The sequence below is a fragment of the Capsicum annuum genome, chromosome 11 (assembly GCF_002878395.1).
Source record: "Capsicum annuum cultivar UCD-10X-F1 chromosome 11, UCD10Xv1.1, whole genome shotgun sequence".
NCBI classification, from domain to species: Eukaryota; Viridiplantae; Streptophyta; class Magnoliopsida; order Solanales; family Solanaceae; genus Capsicum; species Capsicum annuum.
This window is the reverse complement of record NC_061121.1, coordinates 181173239-181198738: the sequence shown is the minus strand read 5'-3', so window position 1 is coordinate 181198738 and position 25500 is coordinate 181173239. Positions and strand designations below refer to the sequence as shown.

Below are 25500 nucleotides of genomic sequence, written 5' to 3'. Positions count from 1 at the left end.
GGAAAGGCTGTCACCTCCAGAGAAAGAGTATTTAACTTTTATATTGCCTTAGGTTGACTTCCTGATAAGGGTCATCCGTTAGAGAGGAATGACCAGAGAGAGGTCTTTACTCGTGGCACGGTATTGACACCCTTCCAACTAGGGTTATAGGTTGGACCCCACCTGTGGTAGGTCGGAGCATGTCGATTAAGTAACTATTTCCCACAGTTTTAGTTACAGTTTTATTTTCAGTATCAATCTTCAGAAATTAGGACAGTTAGCTACAGTTTTCTATCACTATGAGGAACTCAGATAGTTTCATTGATTCATGGACTATCCCATCAGATAGGCTTGGTCTCGTATATATTTATTTGATATCATATTCAGAGATATGCCGCCAGACAGGCTTGATTCATAATCTCAGATTCTATTGAGTAATCTTGTTGTCAGATTCAGATATGATCTTTTCCTTACCATTGATAATAGCTTCCTTAATCATCCGTTAGAGAGGTTGATCCTTAATCTTGTCAGTTGAGAGCAGTAAGCTCAGAATTCAGCCATCGATTTAAGTACATCTAGTTTCTCAGTCATCAGTATCAAATGAGTCAGTATCTCAGTATCTCAATGTCAATAGTGAGTTCAGTCTGTAGTAAGGCAGTACCCGAGCTTTAGTCTCTAGAGTTATGATGATTGTGACTATGGTCTATGCATTCATGTATGTGTATGTGTTCTAGTGCAGCATTATCATGATTATTTAGTTTAGATATTATGCACGTATGAGCCCTTGCATTTAGCCTTACCCTGTCTACATACTCAGTACATTCCTGTACTGACGTATTTACGCTATGGTGTTTTATTTGGCACCATAGATTCAGAAGCACAGGACCCAGAGTTTCCTCAGCAGTTCAGTCCCAGTCAGCAACAGTAGTCATAGCAGTGAGTTCTCTTCTTTCGAGGGCGAATCTCAGTTTACTATTATAGCATTAGACTTTGTTTATATTTTCAGTAGACGGAGTTAGTTGGGGACATGTCCCATCAACTCTACAGTTCAAACAGTTTAGAGGCTTTTCAGACAGATGTCAGATGTATTAGTATTCAGTTTTTTTATATTTTGAGTTTTCATAAATGTGTTGAACCTTATGGCTAGTTTCCACATTTATTTCAGATATTATGCAGTGTGCAGGTACAGATATCAGTAAAGGTTTATCTTGTGGTCCTTCGGGTCTATAAGCATTGTGTGATATCTCGAGATGGGATCTCGGGTTGTTACAGACACCCTTCCAACTGGGGTTACAGGTTAGACCCCAACCCATTCAGAAAGGAGAATGTCGGTTAGATGATTACCTCCTACAGTCTCAGTTTTAGTCTTCAGACTGGAACTTTGCTCAGTTTTATAGTAATCAGAACTGTCAGACACAGTAACTCAGTTCAATACAGAACTCAGAATAGTTCCACAGAATCAGGACTGTCAAATACAGTCACTAAGTTAACAGTAATACAATATCAGTGAACTTAAATATCAGTAAACCGATGATTCAGAACTCAGTATCCAGTGTTATCATGACCTTATTTATAGTTTACATATTTATGCATGTACTCTCATTCAATTATGTTCATGTATTTAGTCAGCTATTTTCATGCATATGAACCCACTAATGTCAGCCTATCTCACTTAGCATACCAGTATATTCAAAGTACTAACGCATACCTTTTTTTTGTGCTATGATGTCTTATATTATAAGTTCAGAAGCACGGGCTCCCAATCATACTTAGCAGTCTAATCCATCAACAACAGTCTAGTGGTGAGTCCTTATTAATTGAGGATAGATTTACTATTACAATATTTCAGTACTCAGTTTATTTTAGTAGTCGGAGTTAGTTAGGGACTTATCCCATCAACTCCTTATTCAGACAGTAGAGGCTTATTAGACTGGAGTATTTTCAGAAAGATTTTTAGTTTTAGTATTTATTTCAGATATGAACGTTATGGCAAGTTTTTGCCTAATTTCTGCATAATAATAGTATTACTATTCAGTTATTGCAGCAGGTACCAGTCATGGGTTAGCTTGTGGTCTTTCGAGATTATGAGCATCGTGTAGCGTCTGGGGTATAGACTCGGGGCATTACATAGGCAGGTTTAAGTCCCCCATAAATCATTACATGATCGGGTGTTTAAGTTACCTTAGTATATATTGGGAGGTTTAAGTCCCCCATGTGCATGTAGATGAGATTATTCTCCGGTTTGTGTGGCTACACGCACTGGGTCCCAACCAGGGGATGAGAGTTGGGGCCCATATAGCCCATGGGTGTTATTATATGACGGTTGAGCTACACAATCTAGGCTAAAGTTTTAAAAATGCATGTTAAGCCTTGTTCCCTATCCCGGCATGAAATATATATATGTATTTGCATATGATTATATCCATTGGATGACTTAATTTTAATTGATGGCATTATTTTATCTTTATCCCTGAGTTACATGCTAGCGTTCACCCCACTAACCATCTTCAGACATTGTATACCCACGTAATACAGGAATTAGACACACTTCTACTACTCCTACTTAGTAATTGTGGATGGATCAAGAGTTGACTTAAAGTGTTGAGATTCCATGCATTGAAGGCCCCATTTCAGGACTATGTTTTCCTTTTTAGTTATAAACTATTGGATACCATTTTCTACTTTAGTCGGGAGCATGTCCCAACACTCTATTGATATTCAGTTGGTAGAGGCTTTGTCAAACCACTGTGGACTTGGGATGGTTTTATTGTTGGATGGTTTGGTTATACTCATATCATAATATCTTTGATTTTAAGTTTTCTTATATTTTTATATGTTTGGAATTCATCTGATATAGGTGTAAAGAGATCAATGGTTTGGGCATTGTGGGTGAACTCTGGTCCTTGTTGGACTTGAGATACCCAACACGACCTGGTTGCAAATCACTTATCTCACCTCGAGGAAGAGGCAATGCAAAAGTTAGAGGATGAGCTTGATATAGATGATACTTTTCCAAATGAGCAGGTCTTGGCAATATTTCAAGGCTTACTACCCTAGTTTGCTAATTTTGTCAATTTTTTGGCAAGTGATATTGTTCCATATGATTTGTCCTTCCAGCAGTGTAAGTGGTCGATGCATGAGGTGAGGAAGTATTTCTATGATGAACATTATCTCTTTTACATTTGTGTGGATGGAGTTATTCGTATATATATTCTTTGGGTAGAGATGATGAGCATTCTTGAGGCTTGTCATTCATCAATAGTTGGGGGTCATCACAGTGGTACCCGCATAGCCCACAAAATTCTGTAGTATGGGTATTATAGGCTGACTATCTACAAATATGCTCATGATTTTGTTCAAGACTATGATCAGTGTCAGCGGCAAGGTAATATTTCATGAAAACATGAACTCTGCATGACACTTATCTTGTCGTTGGAGTAGTTTGATGTATGGGGAATAGATTTCATGGGTCCATTTGTGAGTTCCTATTAGAAGAAGTTTATTCTAATGGCAGTTGACTATGCTTTGAAGTGGGTAGAGGCAGTTGATTCCCAATAATATGGGTCAAAGTGACACTATGTTTTTGAAAAAGAATATCTTTTCTCGATTTGACACTCTAAATATGATTATTAGTGATGGTAGGTCTCATTTATTTAATTATAATTTAAGGCCATGCTTACAAAATATGGTGTGGAGCATAAGGTTGCCACACCTTACTATCCGTAAATAAGTAGGCAGGCGGAGGTCTCTAATTATGAGATCAAGTCCATATTAGCAAAGAATGTTGATGCAAATAAGACTAATTGGTCAGGAAGTTAGATGATGCTTTGTGGATCTATCAGACAACTTTTAAGACCCCTAGAAATTCCTCTACTTATAAAATTATGTACGGCAAGACATGTCACTTACTGGTCAAACTTGAGCCCAAGGAATTATAGGTATTGAAAAAGCTGAACATTGAGTGGCATGATGCAACAAACTTGAGGATGAGAAAAATAAATGAGTTGGATGAATTTCGGCTCTGAGCTTATGAGAGTTCAGCTTTTTACAAAGTAAAGATGAAGATGTATCATAAAAGATTATCGTGAAAAGAGTGTACGAGCTCGGTGATATGGTATTGTTATATAATTCAAGACGTCACTTATTTCCTGGCAAGTTAGAGTCTATATGGTATGGACCATTCACCATGCTTAGGGTGTTCCCACATGGTGTTACTAAGTTGAAATATGATAGTGAAGCCCCATTCAAGGTGAATGGACACCATGTTAAGTACTATTTAGGTAATGTTGATGAGGTGAAAGTTTTTGTTGATGTAAGACTTGGTGAAGTCTAACAAGCCAAGGCATCCGAGTTGTGCCCTAATGTTAAATTAGAGTCTTCATAGGAGGAAACCCATGGGCTTGTTGGTGAAGTCTGAGTAACCAACATAGCCACATCGTGCCATGATGTTAAGTCAATCGTTGGGTGGAGGGCAACCCACTCTCTTAATGTTCATGTTGTTTTATTTTTTATAGGTGTAAAGAGTGAGGAAATACCACGAATATGGTACGAAATTAAGAAAATTATAGGTAAGGAGTCTTATTGACCCACTTATGGAGGTCATAAGTCCCACCAAAGATAGGTAAGTGATGCAGTAGTTATCAGAGGGAACATCTGAGAAGTTTGGATCTCTGAACTTTTCCTATGAACCCACCTGCGGGGGTTGTAAGTACCACTTAAGACCTAATGAATGGTGTACCTGATTTGTTTTAATAAAGTATCGGCCCCATGAACCAGAGGCTGCTCTTAGAGATAGCCCTAGGCTACAGCAGCAGTTGTTGAAGCCATATTAGGAATATATGGCACCCAGCCTTCCACCACACAGACTCAGTTGGGAAATCAACCTATATCTACACAGGTCGAGGCCTAATCAGCTACACTTAGACCAGTTCCTAGTTTGAGGACGAAGACGACCAGGACTTTACCACCATATTCTCCCCAGTCTGAGGAGGGAGAGCATTCTTAAGAGGATGATGTAGATGAGAAGGAATAGTTAGAGTCCATAGATATGGTTGAGTCTAGATCCATTTCTAGTTTAATTGAGGGGGAGCACTCACTCGGCTCCTAGTCTAAGGAAGGGTCGGGTGATGCATCTTATTCATCTATTAAGTCAGATTTAGTTGCACTATAGAGGGTACAACTTAGGTGTTGCATCAAGTTTTATCTTCTTCTACAGCTTTCACCACAACCTTCTACACAATATGTTGCCTACTGATCCACCATTGTTCGATCTTACTTCAAACTTTACACAAGCCTCAGCTAAATATATAGTTGAGATAAACCCAAGATGGTATGTAGAGGGGTCTCAATATATCTATGAGAGAGATATCTATATTACTGAGAATGGTCGGCCCAAGAGAGGCATGGCAGTTGAGTGGAGGATAGACTTGACTAGGCTAGAAGGAAAACCAAAACTGAGAGCCTCCTTTATAGGTATAGGTTAGGATTGATGACTCAACCTCAGGGATCTTACATCATGGCTATGGTCCATGTGTTTTATGATTCATATGCCTTCTCGTTATACTTGAGTGCCCCATGGAAGGGTAGAGTAGTAGAAAATACTTTATTAAGCATACGTTATTCCAAAGAGTCAGAGTAGATAATCTGTGGAAGCTATCCATCGAGTGATTTTGGTGTAGATTATGAGGGACCAGCATCTACAACTGAGTTTGATTTTAGTATGAGACTTGTGTGCTACAGACACTCTATGAGAGATACTAACTTTCAATAATAGAGGCTTGATTTTTTAAGGTATATAGCCTATTATATTTCTAATTTTGGTGATGATGCCCCGAGATAGAGGGTAAATGGGAGATTAAGAAGGCAGCACTGCATTTTGCAGCCATATTTTGGTGGACCATAGTGAACTTCAAATTGAGTCTGATCGAACCGAACAATGTTCTTACATGGGAGGATATAGTGGTATCTTGTTTGCTTATGGGTCTGAGATTGAGTTTACCATACTAATCAGGCTAGAGATACAAACGTATACATTTGGTAAGACCAATACTCCCCCCATTTAGTGTCTTATTTGGTAATTGTGTGAGGCGTCATATGTATAGTATATACCTAAGGTTCATAGGAGGATTATGATGATAAGAATTGCAGATATTAGCTTGATCAGCGATCCAACAAACCTAGTCCTTATCAGAGATCATAGGCTTCTTCAATAGTTATTTCGGTCTACTTTTATGGACCTTCAGCTTTGGAAGAGCATGTTGATAGGCAAGACATGAATGTTAATAGTTATATGAGTGGGCTGAGAGATGCACCCAAGGTTTCTATAGAGGATGAGGGAGCCCCAGCTATGCCCACTTCAGCCCTGGCTTCTACATATAAGCCAGCTGGGGCATCTACTATATCCCCTCGCCCCACTGCCACAGCCAAAGGTATTATTGGTGTACTGTGTGAATTATTATAGCACCTAGTGGATAGGCAGGATGAGAAGACTTCCTTCCATACTGAGGTAGAGTCTGAGATTGCTATTTTGTATGGGCAGATCTAGCCTTGGGTTCGGACGAATTTAGAAAGTGTTGAAGCTCGGGTGAGGGAAGAGTTGAGAGCTGAGATGATAGAGTTTACTAGGGGGTTACATTCTATATCAATAATTTTGAGGGCCAGGTGTCTACATGATTTAGAGATATACAAGCTCCTGATCTAGATGGGATTAGGAAAGAGGTAGCCACGCTATGTACAGAGGTACTCTCTCTTGCTGATATAGATTCCATCCATTCCCCCCAATTATCCTTTCATTCACTCTGACCATGCCTCCATCCTGATCTATGTGGTTTGACCTATTCACTTAGGAGGAGATAATCCTAATGGTTGGGACTAACAGAGGTACAATAGGGATTTATAGTACCCTACTATCCCATATGATCAAGCCTTGAAAAGGGCCACAATTGACTCTAGGCTGTGTTCAGTAGGTGATAAAAAGAGACATCATCAGATAGCATCGAGTGCATCTTCTAGTCATGCCCTTCCACCATCACCACCTTCATTAGTTATGATACCAGATGGGGGCGATCATGAGCCGGACGCCTTGAAAATCCCAAGTATATCCTACTTCCCTTGTTTTGTATTGTAGTTATTCACTGAGGATAGTGCGTAGTCTTTTAAATGGTGGTAGGGGTGTACTACAGCTGAGTTTTTCATGTTTCTTTTCCTGTTGGTTGCACTATAATAATAGAACTAGCATGATTAGGTTTTTCGTATTTGTGTTGTACATGTTTTATGTTTTATTTGTGTTTAACTATGAGAAAAATAAGTGATCTAAGGGTAGTCTATATATTTTGATATTATATTTAAATTTTTGAGAAAAAGGATACCCCTCAAAAAAGTTTGTTTTGAACTATGTGATGTCTTTATCTTTGTGACCACTGTGAATCTTTTTGTGGCATGAGGATTAGGGACGTAATTATCACAACTTTGCATTTCCATGAACTAGATAGGTTTGTAGTTGGTAACATAATCCTATTCCATGTGTGTGTAAGATTGCTTACCTAGTTCTCTTTATGCATTTAATTTAGAACTTTCCCGGTTAGTCTTGCCAAGGTTGTAGGATAATCGATTAGGAGAGGATCATAGGTCATTCCTGATTTCATCCACTCTTAGCCTAAATGATCCTCTAAATGAAAATAAATACAATTTTCTTGTTTTTTCTATCACCTTCCTAGTTAGTTACAATGAACCTTTTTTGCCCCTGGTCCCTTTTTAGACATCGTGCACCTCAACTCAGTAAAATCACCTGATTTGAGGGTGCAATCATAAGGGTGCATAATTAGAATTAGGTATGAATAAGGATTTAAATAAAATAAAAAGAAAGTAGGCTTGGGTGTGGTATGAAAAAAAAAAAAGAAAAACAAAAAGAAAGAAAAAGTGAAAAAAAAACAAAGAATAAAAGAAATCGCACCCAAGCCGAATAAGCAATAAAAAGGGGGAGAAACATTGGAGGAATAAAGGAAAAGTTGGTTTAGAAGTGGGCCCCCAAATGTAATTGTGGTGTAAAGGAGGGTTAGTCACTAAAAATCCTAAATGTACCATACCAGCCCCTAAGCCTACGTTACAAGCCGAATAAAGTCCTCGAGTTATCCTAGTCTAGCTGTTTGAAAAACTAAGGTAAAGAAAATAAGGGTAAGTATATGCCATTATATGCACATTGATTGGAACTTCTTTAACAGTGTAAGTGTCTCGTTATCAGCCCCATATCAACATGCATGATTATACTATGAGATTGGGACTTCTTTGTTTTGAGGGTATATGTGTTGTGTTACTAGCTGCTTATTTTTTTGGGTAGTTTAATTCTTACATATGCTTTATTTTTGGTTGCTAATGTGACACTACAACTTGATTCTTTTGTGCTGCATTATTGGGCAACATAGATCCACACCATTGGTTTTGAAAAGTTAAAAATAGGAGGCAGTAATGTTTTTAAAGCTGAAATTTAGTTGACTGCCATAAGTACCTTAGGTTTCTCTTGGTTAAGCATCATTATGTTATTTTTGTTATGTTTAGTTTCCCGAGGATATGAAAACATTCTAAGTTGAGGGCGTTGATATGACATGGTTTCATGACACTTTTGATGCTTAAATAAGGAAAATATGCAAAAACTTAGGTCCATGTTGTTAGATATGATGTGTTTTTATGTCTATGTTACAGGAAACTAGGTTTTGGAGCTTAAACAGACAAAAAGAGTTGAAGTTGTAAAATAAACCCCACCTACGAGCTTACCTATGAGGCATGGGTACTGCTTATGACCATTGTGGGTGGCCCCGTGGGTCTCAGATATGTTAAGTTCAAAGATCCTAAAAATTAAAGTTTATGTATTATTTTGACGGAGGACTACTTACGGGGCAGGAGAACAACTTACACCACCATAAGTACCATCATGGGTGTAAGAGGTTGAAGATCAAAGACTCTTAAGTTTGGAGATTTTATTTGATAGTTATGACGAGTCTTCCTATGGATTGTATGTACCTCCTACATGTCAAGACCCAAACAAGGTCCTGGCCAGGACGAGTATCTCAAGTCTGCCTTGGATCGGAGACCACCCCCTTTGTCTAGTCAAACAGTGCATACACACTAATAGTAATTGAATTCCGAACATATAACAAGATGGTAATGTAAACTAAAGTCATTTATGATAAGTCCAAAAACCAATAACTGATACCCAAGTATACAGTAATATCAAAAAAGCCTCTAACCAACTGAATATCAATAAATGTTGGGACATGCCCGCGATAATAGACAAAAATAACCAAAAGAATAGTCTATGACAATATGAAACCCAAAACATGAAATAAGGTCTTATGAAGTATGAAAGCTCACCACTTCAAGTCAACTCACGATCTATCCACGAACACCTGATCACTGTGCAGGAAAAGTAGGAGTATTTTTGGTGCCTACATCACGTGGGAATACAGCATCCGGAGATGGTTGCGGATTGAGAGCTAGCATGTAACTCAGGGATAAGGGGTAAAATAATTCCATATCAGCAGTTCCAAACCAGTCAATATCCAATGCACATAATCCAATGTAAATATGCACATATATATAACATGCTGGAGTAGGGAAAAGGCCTAGCATGAGCTTTAAAAATCTTAACCTAGATTATGTAGCATAACCATCATAATAAGGCACCGACGGGCTATATGGGCTCAACATTCCCTAAGTTGGAAGGTCTCCAGTGTGTGTAGCCACACAAACCAAAGGATAATTGGACGTGTATATGCTTTATGGGGGGACTCAAACCTCCCGACATAAATCAAAGGTGACTTAAGAAGAAATTTATATAGTTTGGGGGACTCAAACCTCCCAATCATATAATAAGGGAGACTAGAACCTCCCAGTCATTTAGACCCCTACGCCAGCTAGCGTGACGACCCAAATACACAAACTTCTTTTAAAACCAATAAAATATTCAGCACACATTCCCATTAATTCAACCAATTACACATTAAGGTATCCCGTTGGTATCTTCATACCAACCCCACTTGGAAGTTCATTATTACGACATAACCTTTATCCATCATATGAGGGAATTCATGACCCTTAAGTTCAATTAATTAGTCATACAGGAATTCCACATACCCAAAGTTCAATGAAAATCAATCCATGGTTCATTAACCTTTTATGTCAATGCATTAGTATAGGTGAGCAAGTCAAACCATGTGACAAAACCATAATCAATATCAGTTTCACAATTTGGGTTGAGGGAATACAATTTCCAAATCCATATATTAGGGCAAAATCATCAAATTAAGGATAACCATGATCCCTTTGTTTTTTTACCATTCCCATGCACCCTAAGAATTCAAAATCATTAATAGAGGATGAACAATGCAAAACTAATCATGGAAAATTAAGTTAAGAGTCAATCATACTAATATCATCCACCCATATCAAAACCTTTGTTCAAATAAAAAAACCATATATTTTCATGCTTTAAACAAAATAAGTTTAAGGGTAGAGTCACATGTCTAAAATATCAAGAGTTATGGAGAGAATTTGCCCTTGGACGCTCTAGTTGACCAACCTTTTAAAAACTAATGCTCTTGCTTAAGAGAATCTGAGAGAAGAGAGAATGTGTTTTGATTTTCTAAGGATGAAAATAAAGACCCAAAGGTGTTTTATGGTCATGGGTCACAACGGTGAAAAAGGTAAATGTCCAACGTGCCCTTAATTAAAAGATGATAAATTATCACTGGTGACTACAGGTCACTCTTCGACTCGTAAGGTCATATAACAACTCGACACCACGAGTCATAGCTAAGACAAATTCTAGGAACACACACATTATTGACCCTACGACTTGTCAAGTGACCATATGACTCGTAGGGTCCATGTTGTATCCAAGATAGAACTATTTTAGCCTTACACTAGTCACCCTACAATTGTACTATGCAATTTGTATGGAGTCAATCGACTCATTGGAAGCCACTCGTAATTAGGATAGGAAACTTATTCATACACACTGGTCAGGCCACGATTAGGGTCTGAAGACTCATCAAGACTTACTGTGACTTGTATGGGGTGTCATAGTTTGTATAGTGAGGATAAATATTTGGAAATTGTAAAGGACCAAGAATCTGGGGTGTTGTATACTCCTTTCTTAGGATCATTCATCCTCAAATGATGGGTCAAGATATATTTTGGCATGATTTAACACATAAACACACCTACACTTACCTTTAACAAAGATAGAAATCAAAGATGTCAAGATTAACACATCCCTTAAGCACAATTATCCAGAAGGGGAACAAGAATGGTTATTAGGACTTTATGTCCTCTTCGGCTTCCAAAGTAGCTCCCTCGCCTTTTTGGTTCTACGAAAGAACCTTCACCGAAGCCACGTACTTAGTCCTCAAACAACGGACATATCTATCCAAGATCTTAACTGGGACTTCCTCATAAGGCAAGGATTCTGAAACACCAACACTCTTTAAAGGAACAACCAAGGAAGGATCGCCCACACACTTCTTCAACATCAAAACATGGAAGACTGGATGAATCTAACCCATACTCGAAGGATATTCCAATTCATAATCCACACTGCCTACTCACCTCAAAATATGGTACAAACCAACATAAAGTGGGTTGAGCTTCCCCTTCTATCAAAACCGCATCACTCCCTTCATGTGACACACTTTCAAGTACACCAAATCATCCACCAAACTCCAACTTTCTTTGCCTTATGTCTCCATAGGACTTTTGGAGACTTTGGGTAGTTCTAAGTCTATCACGAATAGCCTTTACCGTCTTCATAGCTTCATGAACCAAGTTTGGACCATACAACCAATCTCACTAACCTCAAACCACCCAATAGGAGGCCTGCACCTACTACATAAAGAGCCCCGAAAAGGGTCATCCTAATACTAAAGTGATAGCTATGAGGAGAAAATGATCAACCAATTACCACTAAAGTCAAGAACACAATACCTTAGCATATCTTCCAATGTCAGAATGGTCCTCTCCACTTGTCCATTCACTTGGGGATGGAAGGTGGTGCTAAGGCTCACCTTAGTTCCCAAACCTCTCTGAAATAAATCCCAAAAATGAAATGAGAACAACATACCTCAATCAAAAATGATAGAAACCAGAGCCCCATGCAACCTGATGTCTTCAATGAAAATTTTGGCATAGTCCTCAGAAGAGAAATTTGTCCTCACCATCTAGAAGTAAGAAGACTTAGTCATCCTATCCACAATGACTCACATCGAATCAAATCTTCCATGAGTCTGCAGAAGATCCATAACAAAATCCATATTAATCACCTCCCACTTCCACACAGGCAACTCGATTTCTTGAAACAACCCACCAAGCCTCAAGTGCTCCACTTTCACTTGTTGACAATCCATGCACTTAGCCAAAAAAATTAGACACAGCCTATTTCATATTATTCCACAAATTAATCTCCTTCAAGTCATGGTACATTATTTAAATTGGGATGAACAGTATACCTTAACTTATAAGCTTCACCCAAAATTCTTTCTCACTACCCATCAATATCGGGAATACACAATCTCCCTTGATACCTCAAGGTACTATCGCCACTAATATCAAAAAACATCACTTTCTAATGGCCCACGTCACCTTTAATCTGCATCAAAATAGAATCAAAAACCTTCTTCTCCTTCACCATAGCACCTAGATATGACTTTACCACATCTTGAACCATCACACCACCATCTGCAGAGTCCAAGAGATTAACTACTAGATTAGCCAAACTGTGAATATTCGTCACCAAATATTGGATTTACTCATCCACTTAAGATAAGCTACTAATAGATAACCTGCCAAGAACGTCAACAATCAAGTTAGCTTTACCTGAGTGATAATAGAGACTCATATCGGAATCCTTGAGCAACTCAAGCCACCTTCTTTGCTTGAGATTCAACTTCTTCTGGGTGAACACATACTTCTAACTATTATGGTTTGAGAAGATATCAACATGAACTCCATACAAATAATATCGCCAAATCTTCAATGTAAACACCACAACCAACAACTCCACATCATGAGTCGGATAATTTTTCTCATGAAATTTCAATTGCCTAGAAGCATAGCCTCTACCATGCTACATCAACATGCAACCAAGTCCCACATGGGACGCAACATAATAACAACGAAACCATCAGTACCCTCAGGCAGGGTCAAAATTAGAGCGGAAGTCATTTTATCTTTTAACTTCTCAAAGCTACCATCAAATACATCGGACCATAAAAATTCACCTTTTTCTATGTCAACTTAGTCCATGAAGCAGCAATAAATAAGAATACCTCCACAAACCTCCTATAATACCCAACTAAACCTAAGAAGCTTTGAATGTTCATTAGATTTATGGGTCTAGGCCACTTCTTAACCACAAAAACCTCTTATGGATCTACCATGATCCTCTCACTAGAAAAAACATGTCCTAAACAAGTGAAAACATTCAGAAAGAACTCACACTTTGAGAACTTAGCATACAATGGCTAATCCTTGAGAGCCTACAACACTATGCAGTGGTGATCGGCATGATCCGCCTTACTCTTTGAATACATAAAAATCTCATCACTAAATACAATTACAAAAAAATCCAAAAATTGGCAGAATACTTGGTTCATTAAATCTATAAATTCCACCTGATCATTAGTCAAATAAAAGGACATCACAAAAATTTCAAAATAACCATAGCAGGATTGGAAAGTTGTTTTAGGGATATCCACCTACCTAATCTTCAATTGATGATAACCCGACTGAAAATCAATCTTAGAAAAGTACTTGGATCCCTGAAGATGGTCAAATAGATCATCAATCCAAGGAAAATCATACATATTCTTCACAGTCACCTTATTCAGCTGGCGGTAATCTATACACATTCAAAAGGACCCATCCTTCTTATGCGCGAAAATAACAGGAGCACCCCACGGAGAAACACTAGGGTGAATGAAACCCTTAGCTAGAAGATCTTTCAACTGTTCCTTAAGTTTTTTTAACTCAGCCGAAGCCATTCTATAAGGAGGGATAAAGATAGGATGGGTTTCTGAGACAAAAACAATCCCAAAATCTATTTCAGGTTAAAATCTTTAACCAAGACAAAATAATAATGGTACCCCTTGGAAATCACCTTTCGGTCTCTAAGATATGAAATAGAACTTCCCTTAGGCACTAAGGAACTCCTTTCCCACTCAATCACTAGCTCATAAAGGAATTGGAAACTGACCCTTGGAGTCCAACAATAAAGAGAGGCATAAAATGAATGCAACCAATCCATTCCAAGGATAACATAAAAATCTAACATATCCAATTTAGTCAGATCCACTAATGTCTCCCTACAATAAATTGATACCACACAACCCCTATAGACTATTTTAGACATAATAGAGTCACCCACCAGTGTGGACATAGAAAAAGGATCAAAACTACACTAAGGACCAAAACTAAAATGAATAGACACATAAGTGGACACATAAGATAGAGCAAAACCACGATCAAGCAGACAATACACATTATGAGAGAAGAGATTCAAAGTGCCGATAACAATATTAGGAGATTCCTTAGATTCGTGGCACGTGGCAAGAGCATAAAGGTAATTTTGACTAGTGCCAGAACAAAAAATGGCACCCTTTGGTGTAGGGGCTAAAAAAATAGAAATAGGAACCTTATTTTCTCCAGAAGCAACCTTAGAAGGACAATATCACTGCATGTAACCAGTCTGACCACAGTTAGGACATTGATTTATCCCCTGGTCACAAACCCGACGACGTACCTAACCACAAAAATAACAAAGGGGATAAAATGGTGTTGACTGGGCTTCATTGGCCTGAGATTGGACACCTTGTGCCTTAAACCCACTATTATTCAAAAAGCAATGATCACTACATAGATTAGGGTTTGGGGTGCTAGCTGTCGAACAAGAACTAGAATGTCCCCATGCCTTTCTCTTGCCCCACTACCTACCATCTTTATCACTACCTTGATGACCTCTACCCTGCTCAGAATACCTAAATATTTTATTCTACCTTTCTTCTATTTTAGCCTGTTTCTTTTTTTCCTCCTCAACTTATTACATGTACACTACCAATCTAGAAATATCCACATCATTGTTCAACAGGGCAGACTTTCATTCCAACACCAAATCACGGGACAACCCAAAAGCAAACTTCCTCATTCTAGCCCTCATGCTAAATACTAACTCAAGAGCATAATGCAACAGATGATGAAACTTTAAGACATACTCTGTTACTGTTATCCTTTTGAATTCATAAATTACTCAGCCTTTATCTCCCTCAACTTCTAAGGAAAGAAGTGATTAAGAAAAGCACTAGAGAAGTAATCCCCTAAACCAGATTCAGCATCATAACCCCTAGACTAGTCCCACTCCCTATAACATGATACGCCACATTATTTAACTGTAAAAAGCAAACTTCACATCAGTAGCATGAACCAAAAAATCTTTACCATTTCATCAATCAAATTTTGAGAATCCTTCTCAACCTTTAAATCAATGAAAGTTATAGGACTCAACCTCATAAATTGTCCAACTCTTGCGACCTCAAAAGATGGAGCAGCAAAAGCAATATTTTTGGTTTGAGAGGCCACCAATCGGGTAAGTAAATGGATCGACTAGTGAAACTCAACATTAGACACATTATCTTAAGGTTTATGAGGAAGGCTAGGGGAACCGATGTAACTCCATGTAGGGCAATATAATTAGGAGTTGGTGCTCTAGATCGGATCTAAACTCTATAAGTAGTATGAGCTCTATCGACATTATCCTCAGATGGGATAAAAGAGTTTTTATGAGCATCAGATCTTTTGGGAGTCATGATTTGAAAAGAAAATATAGGGGAATTAGTAAAGATTTTAAAATCTTAGACTCTATATCCTAAACTAGAACAATAAGAAAAGGAAACATTCCATAATATCTCGTAGCCTCTCTCTTATAAGTATGGCATGCTACACACCCATAAAAGAGACTCTACTTGATATGACTTTGTGGACACCCTGTTGACGATGAACCTAGGCTCTGATACCAACTTTTTCAAAACTCAAATAAGGGGTTGGCTGTGATGGGTATCTCAAATCTACCTTTGATTGGAGATCACCCCCTTTGTCTATTCAAACAGAGCATATAAACTAAAAGTGACTGAATTCCAAATATATAACAAGATAGTAAAGGAAACTCAAGACATCTATGATAAGTACAAAAATAATAACCAATACCTAAGTTCAAAGTAATATTCATAAAGCCTCTAACCAACTGAATATCAATAAATGTTGGGACATTCTCCCGATAATAGCCAATAATAATCGAAAGAATAGTTTATGATAATATGAAACCCAAAATATGAAATAAGGTCTTTCAAAGTATGGAAGCTCACCACTTTAATTCAACTGACAAACTATCCACAAAGACTTAATTGCTGCACTGGAAAAGTATTTTTAGTACCTGCATTATGTGGGGGGATACAACATCTAGAGACGGTTAGGGGGTTTAGTGATAGCATGTAACTCAGTGATAAGGGGTAAAATAATGTAATTATCATCACTTCAAAACTAGTCAAAAACAAATGCACATAATCCAATACAAATACATACATATATATATATCATATGCTGGGGTAGGGAACAAGGCTTAGCATGAGCTTTACAAATCTTAACCTGGATTGTGTAGCATAACCATCATAATAAGGCACCCACATTCTATATAGGCCCAGCTATCCCTTTGTTGGAAGGATCCCAGTGCATGTAGGCACACAAACCATAGGATAATTAGACATGTATAAGCCTTGTGGGGGACTAAAACCACCCAGCATAAATCAGAAATGACTTAGCACCAATTAATATAGCATGGGGCACTCGAACCTCCCAATCATACAATAAGATGGAATCAAACCTCCTGGTAATTTAGATCCCTGCACTAGCTAGCGCAGTTTCTAGTATTGGTCCCTTGGGACCTCCAGTTTCACGATTTGGCTACACAATCCTCTTTTAATCCCAATTACGCATTCAACACACATTCTCATTAGTTGAACCAATTACACATTAAGGCATCTCATTGATATAATCATACCAACCCCACTTGTAAGTTCATTATCATGCCATAATCATTGTCCATCATACAGGGGAATTCATGACCCCATAAGTTAAATTAATTGTTCATACTAGGATTCCACATACCCCAAGTTCAATGAAAATCAATCCATTATTCATTAACCTTTTATGCCAATGAATTATTATAAGTGAGCAAGTCAAACCATGTGACAAAACCTAAATCAATATCAATTTCACAATTTGGGTAGAGGGAATATAATTTATGAAACTATATATCAAGGAAAAATCATCAAATTGGGGATAGAAATGACCCCTTAATTTATTTACCATTCCCATGAACCCCATGAGTTCAAAATAATTAATATAGCATAAACATTGCAAAACTAGTCATGAGAAATCAAGTTAAGAGTCAATCATAGAAATATCCCCAACACATATCAAAACCCTTATTTAAATTAACATAAACAATGATATATTTTTATACTTTAAGAAAACAAGATTAAGGATAGAGTTACATGCCTAAAATATCAAGAATTATGGGTAGAATTTACCCTTAGAAGCTCTAATTGACCAACCTCTTGGAAACCGTAATGCTCTTGCTTGAGAGAATATGATAGAAGTGAGAATGTGTTTTAATTTTCTAAGGGATAAAAATAAATCCCCAAAGGTGTTTTATGGTCATGGATAACAACTGGGGAAAATGGGAAATGTCTAAAGTGCCCTTAATTAAAAGCTGAAAAATTATCGCTAGTGACTATAGGTCACTCTACGACTCATAAGGTCACATTATGACTCGTCTCCATGAATCATAGCCAAGATAGTTTCCAGGGAACACACATACTTTTGACCCTACGAAATCACCTCATACTACTCATCAAGTGATCCTATGACTCATAGGGTCCAAATCGTATCTAAGACAAAACCATTTAGGCCTCACACTAGTCATCTTGAGATTTGTATATGCAATTTATATGTAGTCTTTACGACTCATTTGAAGCCACACATAATCAAGATAGGAAACTTAGCCACACACTGGCCAGGCTATGTTTAGGGTCCTAAGACTTGTCAAGACTTTCTACGACTTGTAAGGGAGTTGTAGTGTGGACAGTGTGGATAAAATTTTGAAAATTTTCAAGGACCAAGAATCAATGGTGTTGGACTAATGATGTCCCAAAACAAACCTCCAAATAAGTATATTTCATTCGATGTCAAATATAGTAACCCAAACCAGGTTAGGGTCGAACTCACACTAAAAATGTTGAATAGTATCTCAAACTTAGCCTAATTCACGAGCAATGTAGGAACGTAAAATGGGGAATTTGAAGTCAAAAGTCAAAGTAACAGAACTAGAATGCTTGAGTTTGTAAAAAAAAGGTGAAAACTAGGACTGTGTTCCCCCTAGCTTCTCAACTATGTAAGATTCTCATACTCATTCCACCTACCCTCGTACTTTGTATGCAATATTGACAAGCTATGTACTATCAACCATCTTGTGAACTTATTGACAGATTTCACCCTTTACCTTATGAGGCTTATTGTCCCTTGCCTTTAACCTCAGTACAACTCTCACATTTTGAGTCTCGAGTTGATTAGATGAGGGTTGGTAGCCTTAAATTACTATTGTAATCTCCTTTTTACAATCTCAAACTCCCTTGTGAGGATGATCTCAAATACAAGCAATACCAAGCCTCTGCAGTAGCTTGGGTTTAATATATATGAAGAAGACTAAATACATGCAATAATAGTAGAATAAATGAATCTCCTACTTCTCTAACAAAGCTAATCTACCAGGGTTTCCACAACCCTAATCAAGAAAATTAGCCTCTCATGTTCATGCAACAATCCATAATAATCAATAAAAACACATGTAATTAATCTCACAATAATGAAAGAGATAAAATCTAAAGTCTTCAATTGAATAAAAACTCAAAATCTCAAAGATCAAAGTATGCTAAAAGTATCAAAACTAATGTAAAAGTGTGTAACCTAATAAATGAATAACCCTAAGGTATTTATAAGTGTATCAAAATAATAAAGAAGTCCTAATAAAAATATAATAGGAAATTACAACTCATTTAGTCCACTCATAAGGTCTTCTTATGAGTCGTACAGTTCTAGTCGTAAGCACTCTAGTAAATGTTCTTTGAGGATCCAAGCTCCTGTTGTCTTTACACTTCATTACCACGAGTCGTATTCTATCAGTACGACTCGTGGCCTTCACTCGTCATCACTTGAGCCTTAGATTTTTAGGACTTTGAACCCAGGTCTATTCACGACTTATCTTTACGAGTTGTAAATAGCTCTTACGACTCGTGGTCTTCTATGAATTCACCTCTGGGCTTAAGCTTTGGCTTCTTCTCACATTATGATTTCTCATCATGACTCGTAATCATATTTTATGAGTCATAGCTACTCTTCACGTGGCTTCTCAGCTTTACTCTTGCTTCTGGTATCCTAACTAGTATGGCTACGACTCATATAGTGTTTTAATGACTCTTAGTCTGACTAGTTTTTCAACTTTTTTAGGATTTTCCTCAATATTTTTAGTCCATCACCAATTTAACCTATTTCACCTGTAGCAACCACAAAAACCACATCATATCCAACAAAATAACCTAAGTCCAAGCATAAATTCATTGTTTTAAGCATCAAATGTACCGTGTTTCTATGTCGCTTCAATACCCTCAACTTAAATATTTGCATGTCCTCAGGCAAATAATAATTCACAACCACAAAGACACGATGCTTAACTTTGAAGTATTTGTGACATATTTAGCTATTGATTTCTTATTCAGCTCAAGAACACATCTTTACCTCCCCCCATCCCTCCTATCTTGTTGTTCAATATACTACTGTGTATAATGACTTGGTGCAATAATGTGACATGCAAAAATCTAATTATGGCATTCCATTAGCAATGAACAACTATGCATAAGTAATACACACTACCTGGACAGATAAGTAACTCAACATTGCAATCAATGCACCCTTATTTTCAAAGAAGTCCCTACCACTCTGCTTGATTTATTTTATTATTTTAGGGATGATCTAGAGTCACTCACACTCATAAAGACGTTCCAACTGATGTACACAAAATTTCATAGGCATGCCCTTATGCTCTTTACCTAAGTTTTCAGATGGTCAGACTAGGATCACTAAAGGACTTTGTTAGGATTGTAAAGTAGGCTTGGGCTAGTTAGGGTATATAAGGGATCTTTTAAGTGAATTAAACTCCTTGGCACTATGCATTCTTTGGGGAACACTTTCTCTGCCATCGTTCTATTGACTTCACCCTTATTTCTCCATTTTATTCTTTTTCATGCCTATTTTTGGGCCGAGTATGGTGCTCTTTTCTTAATTTCTTTTTATTTTCCTTTTATTTTCTTTTTTTGTAGTTTTGTTTTTCTTTTGTTTTCTTTTATTTTCACCGCACTTTCCCTAATTTATTTTTCTTCTACACCTCTTTCTTCATACCTATCTTTCCCTATGCACCCCTATAATAGTCACCCTCAACTTAGGTGATTTGCCTGAGTTGAGGTGCACAGTATCCAAGGATGACTAGAGCTAAAAACAAGTTTATTGTAGTTAAACGAGAAGGTGAAATTGTTGTATACATCAAAAATCGATCTATTAGGCTCAACTTTTGGGAACAAAGAATTCATATATCATTTAGTTTGGCATTTATTCTTCAGTTGACTAATTTGAACAATGGCCTTGGATCATGTCCTAACCGACTATCCTTCAGTCTAGACAAAAGCAACCAGGAAAATTCTAGATTTTGTACACACTGAAAACTAGGTAATACCTCACACTCACATGGTACAGGGTCAAAATGTCAGTCACTACCTATCCAGTTCATGCAACTACATACCATAGTTAATTTCATTTCTAATTTTAATGTTATTAAGGGATTCTCAACCATCACATGCACACACAAATCACATAGTATTACACAAAAAAATTTAGGAGGGGTACCCATTTTTTAAATTTTGCACATGTTCTCAACTGCCTCTACCTCTGAAGAAGTAGAAAGGCTGTTTCCGATAGACCTCTGGCTCAAGGCACGAGATACCACACAAACACATAGTAAAGCACAGAAGCAGATTACATAACATAAATACGGCACCCATAAGTAATATAAAACAGAGGAAAGCACACAGATTCGTAATAAAACATGGAACACGGAACACGGAATCATAATAGGAATAAAACCCCCACCAAGTAATTCCCTACACTAGCGACCCAAACTGGCCCTAGTCCTCTGCCGTAATTCGCGTCCTCCAGACCTTCCTATCTAGGGTCATGTCCTCGGTGAGCTGTAACTGTTCCATGTCCCGCCTAATCACCTCACCCCAGTACTTCTTCGGCCTACCCCTACCCCGCCTAAAACCATCCAACGCTAGCCTCTCACACCTACGGACCGGGACATCCATGCCCCTCCTCTTCACGTGTCTGAACCATCTCAATCGTGCTTTCCGCATCTTGCACTCCACTGAAGTCACACCAACCTTCTCCCGGATAGTCTCATTCCGAACTCTATCCCCTCTAGTCAGCCCACACATCCAGCGCAACATCCGCATTTCTGCCACCTTCATTTTTTGGATGTGGGAGTTCTTAACTGGCCAACACTCCGCTCCATACAACAAGGCCGGACGGACTACCACCCTGTAGAAATACATTAATAAAATTAGTTTGCCCATTTAGCAGCTTCTCCAATGTTACAGAACCCAACCAAAAACTAATCAACCCCAATACTCCAGCTAGATGTTTCAGTATCCTAAGTATTTTCTATCTCATAAACTTGCAGCCAGGTACTACGACAATCTGTCATTCACCACCAGGCACAAAGTGACTAGACCAAGACAAAACGTGCTAGAGAACATTAATTAAGCTGCATAACAGACGGCAATGTAAAGAACTAACGCGCAGATACCTGAAATAGGTTCTTGTTTTCCGCCTTCACACGCTAAGCGATACCACTGAATTGAACATTCGGATAGTTCTGAAGCAGAAAGAGAACAGGGCTGTATTTGCAGAAACGAACCCAGAGCTTCCATGCCATCTAATTCATACAACTGTGATACAGTTTCCTCACCTATCTTCCTTGCCAGCTACAAACAAAATGGTATATCCAAACCTTTTAGTCTGAGATTACAGCTTTGCCTTTATAGCATAACTTGAGTTCTTACCAAAATCGTCTTAAAGAATTTTATAAAGGACAATATGAAAAAGAGATTCTTTTTTGAGAAAGGTAACATAATAAGAACAAGAGACCCGAGTAACATTGTTTTGACTTCCTTCATTGACATTATTCTCATCAATGTCTTCGACTTCGAGTGTTTCTCAAGGTTACTATCATTTCAGTCAAAAACCATATGCATTTGGTTCCCACAATTACGCAACTTAATATCTTTAAGCATGTGTTACTGGATAAGACTAACTTTATTTTACATTTTATATGACAAATTAGTCAAAAGAGCGTATCAGTAAAAAGTATATACAACAAAGAGCAGAGACATATTACGCCTTTTGGAAGTTGCAGTTCCAACAAATGAAGCGAAAAACAATGTGAAAAATCAACAGCTTCTAAACAGCCACATTACAAAATTCATTTACAAAAAAATCCAAGATTCTATCCAAAGACTAAACATGATGATAATTCCTCAATATTTCTTTACATCAATTTAATGGCTATCTGACTGCACATTGTTGCGTGTTGATAGTCAAAGAGAAACTGTCGGGGTCCAAAGACTTGCAGAAGAAAGAAGTTTCTTTATTTAAAGCATGTTTCTCTTAATGCCATGGCAGTTGTCTTGGTTACATTTCCATAGATATATTCAAATGATACCATTGTCAAGCTGCTGAATTTTTTTAAAATTTTCTGTAATATACACAAGTGCCACCAACAATAAATGGTATTCATCATCCTCAAAGTATCAGTGGCGACCAGATAGTATAAATAAAAACGTGCATATACTTTTGAACTATGTCTAGCAGATACCTCTTTCTGAAGCTGTATTGAATACTTGCACTTCTCTGCAAGTTGCACTCGCAATGCTTGAAGCTCATGCTCCATGTCCATAACCTGCCAGCGGAACATCATGTATTAGTTATGTCGAAAGCCAAAAATTTATTTACTTACATGGTAGAATGTTCTAGATGATAGATCATACTACATGTTTAGGTTAATTGTAATAGGATATTCTTTCCAACTCTCTCATAATTATGAATCCTGTTATTTTGGTAATTTTCCTTGTTCAATAACTGTCTTATTTCACATAGTTAAACGTTACCTTATTTTAGTACACTAAACTCCAATACACGGAGCTTCTTGTACATTGACTACAATAAAACCTCATTTATATTTTTGTCAATCAGAAAAACTACTAAGGCACGCCTAAGCACTCTGAAGAAGTCCAGTTTAGAACTACTTAAAGAGTCTCTGTGATTTAGCTTCCTCTGGTACTAGCAAACTTGGATTTTAGCCCGATCAATTTCTGGAAGTAGCACACTAGGCCTTCCATTCTTCAATGTAGTTGTTTTAGTGAATTATTAGCAAAATCATCTTAGTTCATTTAAATGGGAAAGGGTCATAAATATACCCCTGAGCTTTCATATATGGTTTGCATGTACCCTCCGTTATACTTTCTGCCTAATGGTGCCACTACCGTTATACTTGGTTACATATACCCTTGTGTTTGATGGAGAGCCATGTGTCAGCCTCACTATAAAATAACCCATTCTGTCTTTAGTTTTATCCAAATTAAATAACCGTCCTATCCGACCCGTTAAACCCACAAAAATCCCTCATCCACTTCTCCATCACTTCAACTTTACCCAAATCCTAGCCTCACTGATAATTCCTATGCAAATACAGAGCTTCAAAGGTATGTTTCTCCACTTACGACCCTCCTTTTATGTGTTATCTTCTCCAATTTTGTTAGACCCTCCTTACGTCATTTTGTTCATAAAAGACTCCTATTTCTTAGTATAACAGTATATTATGGTAGTTGTCTTCTTATTTATTGTGTTAAATATTTTTGCATGTGCTATTGTTATCTTGATATGAATGAGTTAGTTAAGCTAGGATTTTTCCGTTACTAATTTGGTGGGTCTATGAAGTTTTTGTGGTCTAAACTTTTAGGGGTATTAATCATATAGTTTAGGTACGACTTAGTTTGGGTAATTTGTATGGTGGACAGTGTTGGGTCCAAAGAGGAGGTCTAGGGTATGAGTGTGGGTACCACTCGTATTAAAGGGTATGACTGGTATGGGGTAGTCATACCATCTGACGAGAATTTTAGGCAGTTTAAGTTAGGGGTAATCTGGATATTTCCCCACTAAACCTCTTAAGGCCCCATGACTTGTAACTCTATTAGGACATCATTTACCCTATTATTCTAATCTAAAACACTTAGAAACACTCTTTAATTCTCTCTAAGGCTCTTGGGTGAAGAAAGGCTAGGGTTTCATCTAGAGGATCAATTTGGGGCTTGTACGGGTGATTTCTCTCCATCATCTTTGAAATCTAAGGCATGTAATCCTTCCTCATTGTTAGTTCTAACTAAAGTCATGCTTTATATAATGTTTTCATGGCATGATTATTTTATGGTTTTGGGGTTTTCAAATATATGTCGGGGTTTTGGTATTAAAGGTTTGGTTATGGGTTTTCCATATTTTAATTATGAAATTACATGCTTTAATAGTGGTTTGAACAATTGATTGCACAGAATGGTTAATTGGTAATTGGATTTGGTTTTGGAAATGCTATGCCTCCAACATGTTTGATAAAATGCCTATAAGAATGGTTTTACTATATTATTTGACTTTTAATAGAACTATTGCATGATATGGTCTGGTAATGGAACCCTAAATGGTATAAATGGTTTAAATGGTTTGTAATGGCTAAATGGTAAGGTTTGGTGTTCATGGTTATGGTTAATTAAACTTCCTTGTGGGGTACAAGGTAATCCCCCAAGTAAACATGTTAATGAACAACTTGTGGGGTACATGGGATTCCCCCAAGAAAACTTAATAATGGAACACTTGTGGGGTACATAATACTCCCTAAAGTTTACTTGATAATGTAATCTATGGGTACATGGGAATCTCTTTACATAAAAAGGTTGGCTAATGAAATTACTTGCAAGCTATAGTCGGTATGACAATACCACTACTCATAGCCTTGGTTAATAATAATGATAAAATGGTTTGGTTAGATGGTAATGGTTCTAATTGGGCAATAATGTTGGGGTGTAATAGCCAACCGTGAAGGTGAAAGTCCAATAAACGAACACTGTAAACTCATGTTTGCTGACATGAGGGTTGGTCATAGCGACCATATATGATACTAGGAGGTACATGGGAATTCTCTAAATACACTGTACATATGTATCATGGAGAGCGAAGGATGCTTAGGAATCCCCTACTCTTATGGTATCTCTA

General features: G+C 37.5%; 1 protein-coding gene across 1 annotated transcript; it reads right to left on the bottom strand.

Moving 5' to 3' along the window:
• Window positions 1-21926: 21926 nt before the first annotated feature.
• On the bottom strand, window positions 21927-24185 carry LOC107846413 (stomatal closure-related actin-binding protein 1). The gene is made up of 2 exons (XM_016690817.2): window positions 23057-24185; window positions 21927-22166 (listed from the first exon to the last, which is right to left on the bottom strand). Exons 1-2 carry the CDS (start codon window positions 23156-23158, stop codon window positions 21942-21944), a joined length of 327 nt encoding a protein of 108 aa, XP_016546303.1. The 5' UTR covers window positions 23159-24185; the 3' UTR covers window positions 21927-21941.
• Window positions 24186-25500: the final 1315 nt, after the last annotated feature.

Coding starts and splice junctions, on each gene's coding strand:
- LOC107846413 (XM_016690817.2), bottom strand. CDS start 23,158: ATGATGTTCCGCTGGCAGGTTATGGACATGGAGCATGAGCTTCAAGCA. Junction 22,167..23,056: donor CAATACAGCTTCAGAAAGAG/GTATCTGCTAGA, acceptor TTTTGTTTGTAG/CTGGCAAGGAAGATAGGTGA.